Raw genomic sequence first — 17,558 nt, 5'->3', positions numbered from 1 at the left:
TGCCACCTGCTGGGTGATTAGAATATGTTCAGCAGTCCCCATTATGCCTGGGCTGGACAATAAACTGAATATCTTTTCCTACTGACACAAGTTTAATGAAATCATACTACTGAATCCCACATGTTAAAACTGTGCTTATTCATTTTAGACGAATAACAAGTTACCAGAAACTTTCTGGAAGCCGGACCTTCAGCCTAGGGGGGGGTCACAGAGACATTTCTCCGCCCAAATGTCTCTGTGAGGTTATCACTATGAGACATCCAGCCAGGAAGACACCACAATCTTCCCGTTGTGCCAAACATGGACTTCCTGGCTGCTGGTGTGCATGATGATCTGGGGCAGGTGTGATGTGACTCCACTAACTGTGATGCGGTAACCAGAGAACTGCATGCAGCCCCACTTAGTTGCACCGTCACTTTGGATATAAATAACTTTACTGGAAGCTACGCGGGGACAGAAGGAATCCCATCACAACAGAGGGGGGAGGGATCGCTCTGCCTGTGTGTACATAAAGCATACTGCTTGCAGACAGTCTCCATAACAGAGCGGACACACTAAGCCTACAGATAAGACAGTACAAAGGAGCCACTGGGTGCAGACTGCTCAGTTTATACAGGAAGAAGAAGCCACAGCGCTTTGGATATAGGCACAAGCTGCACTTTTAGGACATGGGCATGCGTGGATCCAAGCCTCGGAAACAAGCACAGGTCCTGATGCTGGGTCTGGACGGCTCGGGAAAGACCACCCTGCTCTACAAACTGAAGTACAACGAGAGCGTGGTGACCGTGCCAACGGTGGGCTTCAACGTGGAGACACTGGAGACAGACAGGAGCAGCCCGGGCCTGACGGTGTGGGACGTGGGGGGGCAGAGGAAGATGAGGCCCCACTGGAGGCATCACTATACTGATACAGCCGGGTTGGTGTTTGTGGTGGACAGCAGGGATGAAAAGCGGCTGGACGAGGCCCGCAAGGAACTTCATCGGGTAATTAAATCAGATTTACTTTAACACTCCTGTTTAAACTTTAAAGTGCACCACCACTCAGAAATGTGTTCAACCACTTTGGATGTTTGAGCTTCTCTGTGCAGATTGATGTTTGTGTAGAGTGTAACACTGTTTTCACATTCAGCTTAAATCTGAGTTTAACACGCCTACGTCCGAACATGATGGTCATGGTCCAGTATGCAACTAACCAGTGCACACACTCTGAGAATGGACTTTTCAGGAGACATCTTGTGTCCAGCAGTGAAAAATATTTGCATATTCATAGAGTCTGGATTTTGTTTGTGAGGGAGAAGGAGAACATTTTAAGAAATTGTAACTGGGTAATTTAATTTAACTTTCTTTGTGGAAAGAACTGTCAAAATCTGACACAAAATATTCAAATATCAAAGCAGAGCACTTTTACATGTCTGGTGTGGATCTTTAATAAAGGGCTTAGCACACTTTAACACACTATAATGTAGCTGTATGCAAATGCATCAATAAACCATTCACAGACAGGTTTAAAATGTGTTCAAAACTGATGAAGACATGCTGATCTTGAACGTTCAGCAGGATCTCATGGCCTTCATCAGGATGGAGTTTGCTCAGATGTCATCTAGTATTTCGTAATAAATAAATGATTAATTAATAAATACATTAATAAACATAATAGATAAAGACATCATATTTTACTACAATTGTGTTATACTGTCGATCATTCATTATCTGTTATACACCAGTTATAGATGCTTCATAGGAGGATTTATCTCTGTTTACAACTACATTACAGTGTGTTATAATGAGTGTTTATATACTGCTTACAAAGCAATGGACAGGTTCATCTAAAAAGTTTGTTTTACACTCCAGTTATTAAAGTGTTCTTTACTTTGTTTTCTCTGCTCATTAGGTCCTGAGGTACGAGAGTCTCAGAGGAGTTCCTCTCGTGATCCTTGCCAACAAACAGGACCTTCTGGGAGCTCTAAGCCCAGAAGCGCTTTGCCTGAAACTGGACTTGGGAAGAGTGTGCGAGGGCAGGGCCTGGTTCATCCAGCCCTGTTCAGCCACCAGTGGCATGGGACTCGAGGAAGGTTTCAGGAGGATAGTCTATCTGATGAAGACCCCGTTCAAACAGACTCAAGAGGACATTAAGGTTAAGATGAGGTCTAAAGGGTTCAGTATCACAGCTGTGAAACAAGTCTTGCTCTGCAGCAGATGATGGATGAAAGTCTTTTTGGAAGATTCATTCACACGATGTGCAGGATTCCCTCTCGCCTGCCTGTGTAACTCATCAACAAATGGCCTCACTGTGGGACAGAGAGGAGGTGATAACAAAAGGGATGACATGATCACAGTTTTAAGTGTTAATCTCTGTGGCGGAAAGAGCGTTTACTCGATCCTGGTGAGGACAAAGTGTCTTCGGACCATGGTGATAACCCATGGTGATCTGTGAGTAATGTTGGACTGTGAGGATAATTTTGAGAAAACAGCTGGTGTGTCACATTCAGTCTGACACTGCACATGCTGTACATGGAAAACTGACTGTGTTTGTTTTTGTCAAGTTTCTGCGGCTTAAAGAAATGTTGTTTCCCAATGGTGCTCATGTATTTATTTGTATTCATTTGTATAAAATATTAAGACTTCTTGTTATGTGCTTACTATGTCATGCAGGCTTTATTTGTTTATTTGGAATGACGCTGCCAGTGTTGTCTCACAATATGTTAAAAAAAGAAAAAAGATTTCCTTCAGCAACACAAACATGACATGACAAAGCATAAAAACATATATGTATGATATTGAAATAAAGTATACCTGTTGTTACATTATACACATTAAAACAATACTAAAACTGTCAAATCTGTCAACTCATGTCATGTTTAGAATTTGTTTTGTGTTTAATGTTACTGGTCGTTTCGTCTATTTGTTGCAATGAAATAAAGTTATTAAAATATCTGGAATCAAATGAGGTGGTTCTTCTGGAGTTTGGGTGATTAAATAAATAATAGAAGAGGTATTAATATTTTTACTTAAGTAAATGTTGCAATACAAGAACATAAAAATTTAATTACATGTAAAAGTCCTGAAATTCAAAATCATACATTCTGACACACAGCCCATACAAGACAGGGCCTTAAAGGATCCATCTTAAAACATCAGTCACATGCCCATATGTACATTGAATGAGTTATTGGTCACTGCAGTTGTTCCTCCTGTCCTTCCTGACTGTGACAAGATCCTCTCATGATTCTAATGTAGGAGATGGGGAACAAAATCTACAGTCCTTGTCCTGCGCAAAAACGCATTTCAAAGTTTAGCCAAAGCAAATACGATGCTCCAGCAATCTGACTTCAAATCAGATGGTTATCATCCAAATTTGTTGTGTTTTTAGCACAATAAAGCCTCTTTGTTTTACTTGTGTTACAGGGGAACACTGTCCAGAGAAAAGAAATCAAATTGTACTTAATCAATTTACCAAAAATCAACTGCCACTTTGTGAATTTGTGGCAGTTGTCTTGTTTATGGGCTATACTATTGATAGTTTAATTTACAATAAAACAGTGTATTATATTTTTAAGATATATGTACTCCACTTGTAAAGTAAAAGTAAAAATGTAGTGGGTAAAAATAGAAATACTCAAGTAAAGAACAAATCATATTTGATTATTTTATTCAATGAAAATTACTGACCATTATATACATTTATATACATTTGTTACATTTACATGTATAAGGGACGTTTGTATGTTGTTATGTGGCGCGCCCTGCAGAGAGATGTTAACAGTGAAGCCAATGAGAGTGAAGGGGGATTTCCCCACCCTTCCTCTACGCCAGAGCGAGGCTGCCTTCCACCACCGGCATTCCCAGTATGCACCGCGGACAGAGCAGCAAAAAATAGTCCGTTAACGAAAGGCTGAGAAAAGGGAACCAGAAAAGGGTAGCTCACAAGCTAAATCCACGAGTTAACCTGTATTTAACGTAACCAGAACGGCTAACATGGCTGACAACGAGAAACTGGACAACCAGCGGCTGAAGAATTTCAAGAATAAGGGCCGCGATTTGGAGGTAAAAGTTATGCAGATTGGTGTCGAGGATCTCCTCTTTTCCTCAGCGCCGCCGCTCTGTTCGCGGCCAGCTTCGCCTCCTGGCTTCCTTGTGACGTCGTTTCTAATTTCCACCATCGGGAACTTTGTACCCAAAGCCTCGGCCAGGGCCTTCGGAAATCACCCGTTTTAGATCGCGGGCCTTGGCTGTGCGATTTCCCTTTGGGTCTCGCTGGTTTCGTTGCGCCACGAGACCGTGTTGGTTATGAAACATGTCAGAAAAGCTAGTCAGAGTTCATCGCCTCCGCTGGATGTGCTCTGCTAGCTTGCTGCTAGCCAGGCCCACGGGGGGGACATGCTAGCTTAACTGAAGCATATCGTCCACCGGGACGGTTAAGCATTAGGTCGATGTGTTAGCTTGTGAAAACGTTTAATGTATATCTAAAAAGTACATATAATTAATCTCCAGGCTGTCCCATGGAGATATTGTCTTGATTGGCAAGCTAACGCAGCGGCAGATTAGCATTATTTTGATACTGCAGTTAGCTAACCTGCGTGCTAGCTTGCTAGCTACCGTTAAGCTCGGTGGTTGGGCTTGGTGGTGCTGGTGGCTGCAGTTCCACCCATCCCCCGTCTTTATCACCAAAAACAATGGCGGAAACCACTTAGCCTCCTAGCTGGCCAGTTACCTGGGTCTTTTTATTTTGTGGCGCAGTGTTAAAATGTTATTCCGTGGTTTAGTAACACTACACATGCTGACAAAACAAGGTTAACACGACCAGCTATAGTTAACACGATCACATGACAGATAGATCAAAGCTATGCGTTAGCTAACGTTGGATCTATAAGTTACCAGTTGATTTACAGTGAGCTCAGCATGCCTTTGCTTCATTCATGTTAGCAGGGGATGGTGTTGGTTTCACGCGGGCTCCCTTAAGATGTTTACGAGCACGATATACTCACACATCCTGTTTGACAAGTAGTTTCTGTTGCGAGCTAGGCCCCACTAGACACGAGTTGTCTTTCCTAGCAACCTGTTAATAACTGAAGTTGTCATCACTATGGTGGAGGTCTGTCAGTGATGAACTCAAACATTACTGACTCTCTTACTCTTTAACTGCAACTAAAGCAACACTTTTGTTCCATAAAATATACAATCAGCCTTATACACCTACGTAGCTAGAAACTAATCCAAGCAAATACAACATTCCTGCTGTTTATGATGTTAGATTTTTGTTGAAACTGATGTGTTGATTCAACTTCATGGTCATTTAGGAGGCTGTGGTGTTGTTGAATTGTATTGTATTGTGCTGTACTGAAAGTTTTTACTAATATTTTGTCCAGCTCTTGAACAACAATGCTGGTAGACTAAATATTGGAACCAACTCATTATAATGCACTAAAATTGAACACCAGCAAAGACTACAGCCCCTAATAAAGACCTCAATCAGAATCAGCACCTCCCCAACTGAGTGTATCCCATTGTAACTGTTGTTTGTTTTATATGGGTGAGAACATGAATAAAAATGCTATATATCAAATAGTAATGAGGTCGTGTTTAGTCACATAAAATTGTCTTGCAGTAACAGAAGCATAACTTGTGCTAAGTGTGTTTGGGTGCTGTCATATGCAGTGTGTGTGAGCCCCAGGTACGACTGACACGACTGAACTTGAATGTTGTAGCTGGTGTCACTCTCTTTCTCTCTCAAGTTGAGATTAAAGTTCCTTGTTGTATAATGTTAATATGCTATCTTGCCCACAGACTATGAGAAGACAGAGGACTGAGGTAGTGGTGGAACTCAGAAAGGTAAATACATTTGTGTTTATATTGTGCCATCAACTACAAACACCCGGTGACTTTTACAACTGCATTGAATTCTGGCCTTTTATCTGCAGTTTATCTTTGAAATAATGTGCATAATGAATCTCTCCTGGAATATATATGAAGTCATATTTCTGTCCCCTTTAATACAGAACAAAAGAGATGAGCACCTTCTGAAGAGGAGAAATGTGCCCCTTGAGGACATCTGTGAGGACTCTGATGTCGACGGAGATTTCAGATCGGTATGGTTGTGCATCCACATCAGACATATGTATTTTAACTAACAACATCACAGGAAACAGATTGGTCAAGAATGGCCACTCAGCAATTCAGAAATTCAATCACAGTAACTGCCTGGTGGTATTGAGAGGGCTGACTTGAAATGGGCTGCTTAGCAATATATCAGCAATGACATGCTGCTCTGACTCACTGCAAGACATTAGAGAGTGCTGGCCAATCTAGTTTGAATACTTAACAAACCAGTGACCGCTGCCTGACTGTTTCAGGTGGTCTAAAATAACACATTGATTGTGTTGCCTTGAGGACATTGAGACATTTTTTTGGGACCATTTTGTGGTTGGCTCATTCAAAAGGAAACATTTAGCTGGACCTGTTAGACTATATTTGCCCCTTTCTGATATATCAGGTGTTTCCCTAAGCCTCACTTTCCCTCAGATTTCCTTTTTATTTTTTCTTGTCACCACTATTTTTAATTTTCCTAGGTTACAGCTGTCTCTCTTAATTTTCCCCCACATGGTATATAAATACACAAATATAAATCTAATGCAAGTACACGCACATTTGTATGCCGGGTTGTTTTGTTTTTTGTTCTGGTTGTCTACCTTTATTTGAGGGTGCACAGGCAATCAGCTGCAACTGCTGACTGTCAGAGGCATCAGGTAGCTTTATTTAATAGAGCCCGCAGTCATGGTCAGTGCGTGATTGAAAGTGATACGCAGTGTCCCTACTGGAGGCAGCCTACACTGGGCTCTGAACTCCCGGTAGAGGGCGTCAGATGAGATTGACAAATTATCATGTTGAATGCTGGCCTGCACATCCAACCTGCTGACTGTTGCGCCACGTTGGTTCAAGTGAGAATGCTTGTCCCTACATGGTCGGAAGGGATTTCCCAACCATCAGCCTCCCCTCACTGTTCTCAGTGGTGCATTGGTGACTTTACTTCCTGCTTTGTCAACTTCACACACAAGCAGTTTTAGGGATGACTGTTTTTAAATGCAAAGCAAGAAGCTACCCTCATCGGGTCCCGCCAGGCGCTCGTCAGGGTATTCAGATGGCTTTTGTCTGGTGGGCTCTGATGTGTTCAACAGTGTTAACTTTTTTTTTCTTGCCTAAACAAATTTGACCTGTTACTGATCATCTTGCAGCTCTTGACATTAAACATTACATACTGTGTGTGTTTGTTAGAAATGTGTGTTAATGCATGACTCAAGACTGATGACTTTCCAAAATGGTTCTTTTTCAGCAAAACACCTCTCTTGAAGCAATAGTACAAGTAAGTAGGACGTTTTCTTTTTATTTGTCTTCTGCGTCATTTAGCCCATCTTATGGGCAGTGTGTATTATGCATCAGAATTTAAGTCAACTAAACTCAATGTGTTATAACTATTTATAAATAGGAAACTGGCTGATCTCCAACTTTTTTTTTTTTTTTTTAATTATCGCTTACAGCATACAGATTTTGGCAAAGTCATTTATTATTTTACATGTTGTGTTTTGTATGTGTTGTGTATTAGAATGCCACCAGTGATAATCAGGGCGTCCAGCTGAGTGCTGTTCAGGCTGCCAGGTAGGAACTCTTTGTATATTCATTCAGTGTCACTTTTCTAATATTGATGTTTGTAGTTATAAATGTCTAGGGGTGCTTTGACACCTAACCTGTTTAGTTTTGTTGGTTTGGTGTGAAAGCTGTCAGTCAAACTTTAGTGTGGACTCAACAACCAGACGGTGACCATGTGAAAAATCTAGGCGGATGCTGGTGCCGTTCATTTGTGGTGTTAAAGCAAAGTGGAACAACTACAGGATTTTATGATTGTGATTTTAGCACTAATTCTAAAGAAAAGCCGCTACAGAATCTGTCTGCTGAGTGTGTTGGAAGTGATCTGTATAATCCAAAATAAACATAACTACAGATGTGAAAGTGACCTAAACGAATCAGGGACATCTGACACGGCATGAGAATTTAAAAACTTAAAACTGCTCCTAAAACACAAAAAGGTAACATTTATATTCATTGAATTCAAATAATAGGTTCTATTAATATTGATTCTGATTAATATTGTTACACATCAATATCAAGACAATGCGGTCACGATTATCACAATGTTACCATTTCCCCTGCCACCCAAACTTAATTTTTAGTATGAATAAACCATATTGATGCGGTCTTATATTGTAGTGTCGTTTGCTCTAGAACAGTAGCAGTTTGAATGTAATCAAGATTCACATCTGGTTCATGTGGTATTCGTGAGCCAGATAGCTTGCACCAGTATATTTTGACTTAAGAGGTCATCTGATTAAAATCAAAGGCCTCTCGCGAAATACAGTTTCAGTGTCAATTTCAGGACCTGAATGTTTTTTCCTGTTTGGTTAGGCCGCTGTGATTTACAGCAAGTCAGCCCTGTCTGATTAATGGACATTGTAAATGGCACTGCAGCTCAGCAGTGCAGCCCTCCTATAGTTGGGTCAGGTGCAGCAGAAGGGAGCTGAATTCATGAAACACGTTTACATTCCAGGATGTTTTCTCTTCTTTGCCTTCTTTTTTTCCCCCATTGTATGCTCCCCTGCAGCTTTGTCTTGACACTGACGATGCCATCACACCGTACCTGATGTTGTGTAATGTTAACGCTGGGTCACAAGCAGGCTCCTGTCATTACAGTCACTGGGATTGTGATTGACTTACAATGTGCAGATACTTCACATTCTTTAGCTGTTTCTCTCTTCGTCTAATTGGTTCTTATGTGTAAAGCTATGTGAGTGTGTGAGTAATGGTCTTCTGTTTCCTCTTTGTTTTTTTTGTAGGAAGTTGTTGTCCAGTGACCGTAACCCTCCCATAGATGACCTGATTAAGTCTGGGATCCTGCCTATACTGGTCCACTGTCTGGACAGAGATGACAAGTAAGCAGGCTGTTATTGTGTTTGTCTGCATGTAGCGGTGAATAATGCTTTTTCATGTGCAATAATTATAGTACAAGTTAGCCTATCTTCTGGATCATGTTGAGTTTATGTACACTTCAAAGTTATGCAGATGAGCCAGCAGGGTTGAGCCAGGGCCTACATCTGCACGGTGTAGCAGTTATGTAAATGTGTTCTAGTTTTTACCTTCCAGTAATGGCAGAAATATAAATGACTCATCAGCATACTCGTACTGTTTGACGCCCCTGCCGAGTCGCACTCACTTTTACCATTACCTCTCTACAGCCCATCTCTCCAGTTTGAGGCAGCCTGGGCTTTAACCAACATAGCGTCTGGTACCTCAGAGCAGACCCAAGCTGTGGTCCAGTCCAGTAAGTGCGATTTTATCACAATACACCTTTTTCTTTCTCTTGATTTGATGTCGGTTTGTTTTCTTTTTGATCCATCTTTCTTATCGTAGCCATGTCCATTAAAGATTTTAAAAGCTCCACTAACTGCTGATTTTATATTAGTGGGGTGTGCAGTTATATGCTGTCTTATTCCATTAATCTATCATTAAAATAATGTTTTTGGCGGATTGTTATGAAACGGTAAAAACTGCACATTTACTGTGTTTGGAGACTTTGTTTCACAATGCTGATTGTTTTTGTTTAGTCGCACCAGTTGTGTTTACGACCATATTTTCTTATTTAATTACTTAAACAATATATTCACATTTACATCACAGTCAGTTGAGCTTTTCAACCAGGTGAAAGAACTTCACAAATGTACATTTAGGTTTTACTCAGCAAACAAAATTATGAAATTAAATTTGTTTGGGCATTGCTTTAAGTCCACATTATACAAGACAATGGCCGTCAGATATTCTCCTACTCTCCCTCCTCTCTCCATCTGTTGCATGTTGTGGCTCGATTGCATTTTAGTCAAATTGCAAACTTGGCCATTGTCTGAATCTGGAGTCCAGATCTGTCCAAGTGGTCATTTAATGTGTAGGATCAGATAATTAACGTTGTATTAAAAAGTGTAACTACTAGTACTAAAGCTAAGTACTAGCTTCTAAATTGTGTGCGGAACATGGTGTCATGCCTGAATTAAGGCAACACGTCAGATCATGACACCTATCTGTTTCTATTGTGTAGATGCTGTTCCATTGTTCCTGAGGCTGCTTCACTCTCCTCACCAGAATGTGTGTGAACAGGCTGTCTGGGCCCTGGGCAACATCATAGGTGAGTCCCTGTTGCTGTGAACACGAGTGTGTTAGAAATAAACATGGTGAGTTCTGAGACGACATTCGCTCCATCTGTGTGTGTGTGTGTGTGTGTGTGTTCTCTCCAGGTGATGGCCCTCAGTGCAGAGACTATGTGATCAGCTTGAGTGTGGTCAAGCCCCTGCTCTCTTTCATCAGTCCCTCCATCCCCATCACCTTCCTCCGCAATGTCACCTGGGTCATGGTCAATCTGTGCCGCCACAAGGACCCTCCACCACCCATGGAGACCATCCAGGAGGTGTGTATGTGTGTAGAGGAAGAGGGTGAGAATGAGTTAGCCTTACACGTGTGTGCTAGATTGCTGGGTAACATGGGTGTTGATGGAAAGGCAGTATTTCAGTGTTTATGAGTGGGAAGCCATTGAGGGATTACCCAGAGTTGTCTTCGGTTCATTTCAGAGGAAAGCTATCCTGACTCTTGAATGCGAAAGATCCTTTCATTCTTGCATGAAACTTACAGGTACAGGTGTGTTGAAAAAGCCACTATCAGGTTGAAATGTAAGAGAGGATGCTGCATATTGTCTGAAGTTTGCAGCTAGAATATTTTATGAATATAGGGTAACCTTTCGATCCAACAAGGATCTTACTCAAACCACTAAGGCCAGGTCAGACCTGAGGAATGTCCATGTTGGATCGAAAAAGGTGTTTTTAATAGAATAGTTGTGAACTTTGGACAGTGTGTAGGATCCCTTCTTATCTGTATGCCTGAGGAAGAAAGCTGGTTTACAGTATGTGTGGCAAATGTCAGAAATTACCATGGGAAATATTTATATTTGCTGCTGTGAATGCTCATCTCTTCTGTATGTAAGTGAAGGCACTCTGCATCCACCCCTCTATTTAATCTAAGAGAGATGTGTTTATTGGGTGGTGTTTTGGCAGGAAGAGAGACGCAGGCAAGAGGAAATGTAGTGATCGTCTTTTATGTGCTGTAATGAATTATGGTGTAGCAGGTATACGGGGTCATACAGACTTCTCAAGCCTTTATAGATCACATAGGAACCCTGTTATTTTCTCCACCTAATGACCCCCACCTGCCTTTTCTTCTTTTCCCTTCTCTCTTCTCTCAGATCCTGCCAGCTCTCTGCGTGCTGATCCACCACACTGATGTCAGCGTGAGTAGACTGACCCAACCCCCCCCCCCTTTTTTTTTAAAGCAGGCTGTGGTGCCTTGGCCTCACTTAACTATTGGCAGTGCTATATACCCACAAAATAAATCCCTGTTTAAGTATTACTGTCTTAAGAGGGTAAATGTATTCATTAGTTTCTTTTTTTCTTTGCTGCCTCCAGATCTTGGTCGACACAGTGTGGGCTCTGTCTTATCTGACTGACGCTGGGAACGAGCAGATCCAAATGGTCATCGACTCTGGCATTGTCCCTCATCTGGTGCCTCTGCTCAGTCACCAGGAGGTCAAAGTTCAGGTATGAAGAGACACCAGGCATAAAGATGCTTAGTCCAGTTGTCTTTGCGTTTGGACTCTTTCCACCTCTAAACTTGTCTTGCGTGACTTCTTCTGAGGTATCTAGCAACGCGATCTACATAAAATGTATTATTTTCACAACAATTTCACACTTCATGTCCACATCCAGACTGCTGCCCTGAGGGCTGTTGGGAACATAGTGACTGGCACAGATGAACAGACCCAGGTGGTGCTCAACTGTGATGCTCTCAGCCACTTCCCTGCACTCCTCACACACCCGAAGGAGAAAATCAACAAGGTAATACATTGTCTATCCTCTTCCTCCTTCTACACATGAACGATCTCAAACTAATGCAAGACGTGTTGTCTGGAAGTGATGAAATCAGAGACTTGGTGCTTGTATGAATGCTGTGTGAAAGGTTTAGACGGGACAGGTAGCTACTTATTCACAACATGGAGAATCACAACGACGAAGAAGACGAAGAGGACCTCAGTGGCTGGTTAGTTAGTGAGACAGGTTGGGGTGGGTGGGTGGGTGGGTGTGGAGGGTTGTCTGTGTGCATGTGGTTAAATGTGTGATACCATGGGTTGGTGGCCAGAGGGTGCTGAAGACCATGTGTCTCTGCTGATATCGGAGTGCATCTGAGACCAGTCACTTTAAAATGAGGCCCCCCCCCCCCCCCCTTTTGTGACTTGGACGATGATTAAAGCCTCAACACCGCCCTTGCCCCGCCCACAGCACTCTGTCTCGACCAGAGGTCAAACTCACAGAGTGGACCTCTGGATTCTGATCCAGCTCAGACACAAAAACTCATTTTTGACAAATGTTTAGTCCTCAAGAAGAGGGTCTGTCATGTTTCATTCTAATCAGTCTTTAGCAGGCGAGTTCTTCCTCTCTCTCTGGTTGAAGGTGTGACACAGTAAAATCACCTGCCTTCTTTGGTTAGGATAAAACCTGTATGTCTGTTTGTCCTTCGATTATCTTGACAACCGTTCATCCGATTGACTTTACACTTGCCGGGTGTGTCGCCGAGGACCCAAGGAAGTGCATTGTCGAGTGTGAGCTCTGAGATCCACGAGACATATTTATTAGCCGCCAGAAGTACACACTGTGTAGTGTAATGAGAGGGGACACCTACTAACTGTTAACGGCCAAATGGCATGCTGGGGACAGCTTACTACAGTACTAGGGTTGGGCGAAATGTTAAAAATGTCCAACCGGCCACCGTCAACCCAACAGCTGGTGATTGCAGACATATTTGCGCAGATGTGTGTGCGGTGAGTCTTTTCACTGTTCCAACAATCACCAACTCTGTTTTGGTTGAAATAAACCCTTAATCCACTGAGTTAGATGTGAAAATATTCTGGCTCTAACGGCCTGTCTGGGTTAGCTTGCTGAACGAGTCTGTTGCTGAGCAGCGGCTCTCACTCGTTCTTCCGACACAGGCCATTAAATTAGCCAAATAAAATCACACTAGTACTCTTAAACCTCCGTGGCTCGACTGGACATGGATCTCCACAGTGCACGCTCTCACTGACTGTTGTATTTGTGCGTTTTGTCCTGTAGGAGGCAGTGTGGTTCCTGTCAAACATCACAGCTGGCAACCAGCAGCAGGTGCAGGCTGTCATTGACGCCAAGCTAGTTCCCATGATCATTCACCTGCTCGACAAGGTGTGTATCCATCTCTCTTATGAACTGTGTAAAGTACAAGTGGATCATGTATGATTGTGTCTGAAGAGCATATTTGTGAATAAATATGAATTGCACACTTTGAATATGTATATTTTTTTCCAGGGTGACTTTGGCACTCAGAAGGAAGCAGCCTGGGCCATCAGCAACCTGACAATAAGTGGGAGGAAAGATCAGGTAAGAGTCTTCAAATCATCTGGTACTCACTCACTAATCTTCTCTGCCAGCTGTGGACTTAAACTTTAATATTTTTCCACCTGTCCTTTCCTCACGAAAACTGTCTCAAAATGTTTGATCTTTGATTACAGTGATGCAACAAGTCTTGCCATTTTTTGTGAATGAAATTGTGTCATGGAAAATGGAAACTGTATGACGAAAAGGGAGTTTAGAACAGGTGGTCAGTATGGTGAAAACAATTTCACAATATTGAGTAAGTTTTTCTGTCATTGATGTATATTACAAAACTCTTTAAAAACGTAATTTACTTACCTCTTTAGCTTTAAATGAGTTTGCTGACACTATTGTTTTGGACAACGGAAATTTGAAAAATTTGAGAAGTTTTATTGTTAAAACCCTTATTGGCTTTTGTAAATTTAAAATGGAGAATGTCGGACCCCTGTTGAAGTATTCCTTCCTTCTCTAACATGTCAGATTACGGATTTTTCTCACTGTCTCTCTGCTTGCCTACAGGTGGCACACCTGATTGAGAAGCAGGTGATCCCTCCATTCTGCAACCTGCTGACAGTGAAGGACGCCCAGGTCGTGCAGGTTGTTCTTGATGGCCTCAGCAATATCCTCAAGATGGCCGATGATGAGGCTGAAACGATTGCTAACCTTATTGAGGAATGTGGAGGTAAGCTCATCGAGGTTTTGCATCATGTTTATCAACATAAGGTGTTCATGTGCGATTGGATGGTGTACAATTTTGTTATTTTTGTTCCTCAGGTTTGGAAAAAGTGGAGCAACTGCAGAATCACGAAAATGAAGATATCTACAAATTGGCATACGAAATTATTGATCAATTCTTCTCATCTGATGATGTAAGTTACAGTTAAAGTCACCTGTCCACTGGTGGTTTTCTTTTTACTATTTCATGAGTATTGCTGTGTTGTAAAGTCAGAGGTTTAGACTACTTTTAATAAAGTACAATCACATTGAAGTTAATGGACGAACATGTTGAAGATATGAAGGTCAAATGATAACTCACAAGTTAAAGAAGGCATTTGGTGTTTGACTCGTCATGTCCGCTGTACATTAACGCCCTGTTGCTTTGTCTTTCTGTTCAGATTGACGAAGACACCAGCCTGGTCCCAGAGGCCATCCAGGGTGGAACTTACGGCTTTAACTCAGCCAACGTGCCAGCCGAGGGATTCCAGTTCTAGACGGCATCTGGGGTATTCTGGAGTTTTGTTCGCGATGCAGCACTCTGTTCAACATAAAAAAATTAGGAGAGAAAGAGCGAGAGAGAGCGAGAGTGTGAGAAATTTGATCCATTGTGCTTGGCTCGTGGGATCCATGGCTGCATCTTATCTGAGAGAAAAATGTGTGGATTTCATTTGGCATTCCAGGGGAACCAGCCCAAATGAAGTTTGAGATGGCGAGTGGGTGCGAGTGAGAATGAGTGGCTACATGTTGCAAAAAAAGCAAAACATCTACATCGAATGCGTTGAGAGACATGCCGACATAACTTCTGCGTTATTGGAGCTGTCGTCTTCGGAAAACTACTTCAAATGACAACAAAAAAACTCGATGTCTACCCGGGGAGAACCAAGGACATCAAAAATATGAAATCAAGAGATCTTAATACAACAAAATGCAGCAATGAATATAACTATAATTATGAACTGAGATGAACCACGAACCATCACAATTCTGCGGTCCTCCGACTAGAGAGGGCGCCACCCTCAATGTGCCCCTCCCCCAATCGGCCACGCTATCAGACATGTGTGTGAATGGACCCATTGTGTATGAATGTCTGGACTCAGTGCTGAGGAGCCAGGTTCATCTCCTCCAACGAAAGGCCCAACAGGGCACCATCCTCTCCCCCTGGTGGGCGGGGCCAGGAGTCCGGCTGCGCGTGTCGCATGTGCGAGAGAATGGACGGATGAGTTGTGTGTGCTTGGCTGCGTGCGTGACTGGGAGTATGCGAGACTGGGTGAGAACGCATGCAGAGACGGGGGGAAAAAAAAATACAAATACAACATCTGGAGAGAAACAAAATTGAGAAACGCAACAATGAGTTTAGCAAAGGTTTCAGGAAAGAAAATTCTGCCTTTGAAAGAGAGGCTGATCCTCAAATCCGTTGGAAGAACGTTGGATATGATAAAAAAAAAAAAAAATCATCGTCATCACAAGGATTATTCTTTTGTTTTGAATTATTGTTAAGTTAGTATTAATTGACACTGGACAATGCTATTGGCAGGTGTGGAGCAGCAGTGCATTGTATTAAGATGCATTTGGTGGCTTTTGGGCTTTTCTTTTCGCCTCCAGTGTGTTCCTTTTTATGAATTTTTTTTATTTTCAGCTTTTAGTTTCTTTGCTTCTGTAAAGGTGATTGACGACGATCGTATTCCACCCTCACACCAGAACCCTAACCTACGCACCAGACATGGGCTTGATGCTGTGAAATTCTGACACCATCACTATAATCAACCAAATGACCTGTTCCCCTTGTGACACTTCATTATTTTTCCTTCAATTTATAGCAAAATCACTGCTTTTGCAGTATTGTTGCCATAGCTCTGACTTATCACCAAGGGAGAAGAGAACAATGGCCATTTCACGTAGGATTGTGAATCATAACCTTTGCATGTACTAAACTATAGCACAGTTATTTTTTAGGGTATTTTAGTTTCCTTAGGCTGTGGATACAGTGTAATTTTCATTTTAAGTAAAACTGTGCTTAAATGTTACATGTTTCCCCTTCCCTTACCCCTCACTAGTTTCGGATTTGCTAAATAATCTATGGTTTTGCACATATACTGCAAAGTGAGGCCTGAAATCTTTTTGAAGGTGTGTTGGTCGGTTTCATAGGTTTTGACCTGCCAACAACCTCTACAATATGCATCACTCAACCACAATCTTTGTTGTCTTTCTAGAGTAATCCAATGATGCTTTTTAGTGATACTTGAGAAAATAATGACTTTATTTCAGGAGCAGCAGTAATGAATCTGCTAATGTATCTCAGCTAAACTAAGAGGGGATTTAACTTCCCTTTTCTCAAGGTCAAAGGGTGCCCCACATGTCAGACTGGAGTTGTCCTAAGTGGGTTCTCCTGAATAATAAATAAACTCATGAACAAGTTTGCTGTACCTTTAGTACCTTGCAGAGTCCTTAGCCCCATACTCCTCTTTCCTCTTATACCAGCTAGGTGTACAAGCTTACCCTTGCTTACCCTTACCCATTTTTTGTGTTAACTTCAAACACTGTAGTAAATGATTACACATTGTGCTCATACACCTTCTGTTGAACATAGGGGTATTTCTTTTTGCAGCATTCCTTGTTAGCAAACATGTGGTTTCAAATCTGAAGTTATGACATGGAAGAAGAAAAAAAAAGGTGGTTTGCCCAAAAAACCTTTTTTGGGAGATAGGCTACAGGATAGGTAGGTTGTCTTCGAGAAAATAAATAGTGAAACCCAAATCGAGAGACTGTGTGTGAGTGTGTGGTCTGTTGTGAAGAAGCGGTGTGATTAATCCCTCTTGTTCATCTGCTTGTATTTACACAAAAAAATGTGTGAAACTGTCAAATACCTTCGATATACACAACGGTTGAGCTTGTATTCAAATCGATAAACACCGTAGCCTGATTGGCCAGGGAGACAGTTTATCCGCATGCGTACTGCGGGAAATAGAAATGGTGCATTTGGAAACTGTCGGAAATGTATCCGCTCTAACGGGCAGAATACATTCACACGACCCGAAACGTCAATATTTAATTATTTCATGTTTGAAATAATTTGGGGGGGGGGGGGAGCTTTACATAGGTGGACTCCATATATGCACAGTTCCGTGTATATACAGAAAGAAAAGCAGATTTAAACCAACACCAATAACGTCAAACATTGCAAAACAATTACATTTTTGTATTTTCTGCAGGAGCATTTGACAGTGCTCTAAAAGTTTGGTATGTTGTATTTCCACCACCTGCTGCAGTAGGAATTTACTGAGAGCACATGAAGGCGGCACGG

At 42.0% G+C, this 17,558-nt stretch overlaps 2 protein-coding genes across 2 annotated transcripts; both read left to right on the top strand.

Moving 5' to 3' along the window:
- The first annotated feature begins 668 nt into the window (after nucleotides 1-668).
- LOC139285452 (ADP-ribosylation factor 6-like) lies at nucleotides 669-2,199 on the top strand. The gene is made up of 2 exons (XM_070906018.1): nucleotides 669-983; nucleotides 1,891-2,199. Exons 1-2 carry the CDS (start codon nucleotides 669-671, stop codon nucleotides 2,197-2,199), a joined length of 624 nt encoding a protein of 207 aa, XP_070762119.1.
- A 1,665-nt stretch (nucleotides 2,200-3,864) lies between these two features.
- Nucleotides 3,865-17,015, top strand: kpna4 (karyopherin alpha 4 (importin alpha 3)). The gene is made up of 17 exons (XM_070905232.1): nucleotides 3,865-4,043; nucleotides 5,784-5,828; nucleotides 5,996-6,085; nucleotides 7,327-7,356; nucleotides 7,597-7,649; nucleotides 8,882-8,977; nucleotides 9,281-9,366; nucleotides 10,135-10,221; nucleotides 10,331-10,500; nucleotides 11,329-11,373; nucleotides 11,549-11,680; nucleotides 11,849-11,977; nucleotides 13,247-13,351; nucleotides 13,475-13,546; nucleotides 14,060-14,222; nucleotides 14,315-14,409; nucleotides 14,656-17,015. The coding sequence occupies exons 1-17, from the start codon at nucleotides 3,975-3,977 to the stop codon at nucleotides 14,749-14,751; spliced, it is 1,563 nt and encodes a 520-aa protein (XP_070761333.1). The 5' UTR covers nucleotides 3,865-3,974; the 3' UTR covers nucleotides 14,752-17,015.
- Nucleotides 17,016-17,558: the final 543 nt, after the last annotated feature.

Source organism: Enoplosus armatus, chromosome 5 (assembly GCF_043641665.1).
Source record: "Enoplosus armatus isolate fEnoArm2 chromosome 5, fEnoArm2.hap1, whole genome shotgun sequence".
NCBI lineage: Eukaryota > Metazoa > Chordata > Actinopteri > Centrarchiformes > Enoplosidae > Enoplosus > Enoplosus armatus.
The sequence above is the reverse complement of the archived record's forward strand: the minus strand, read 5'-3'. Positions and strand labels throughout refer to the sequence as shown.

Bases quoted from the DNA above. Each gene is read 5' to 3' on its own strand.
- LOC139285452 (XM_070906018.1), top strand. From the start codon at position 669: ATGGGCATGCGTGGATCCAAGCCTCGGAAACAAGCACAGGTCCTGATG. The intron at 984-1,890 runs GTAATTAAATCA...TCTGCTCATTAG, and splicing joins CCCGCAAGGAACTTCATCGG to GTCCTGAGGTACGAGAGTCT.
- kpna4 (XM_070905232.1), top strand. From the start codon at position 3,975: ATGGCTGACAACGAGAAACTGGACAACCAGCGGCTGAAGAATTTCAAG. The intron at 8,978-9,280 runs GTAAGCAGGCTG...ACCTCTCTACAG, and splicing joins TGTCTGGACAGAGATGACAA to CCCATCTCTCCAGTTTGAGG. The intron at 14,223-14,314 runs GTAAGCTCATCG...TTTGTTCCTCAG, and splicing joins CCTTATTGAGGAATGTGGAG to GTTTGGAAAAAGTGGAGCAA.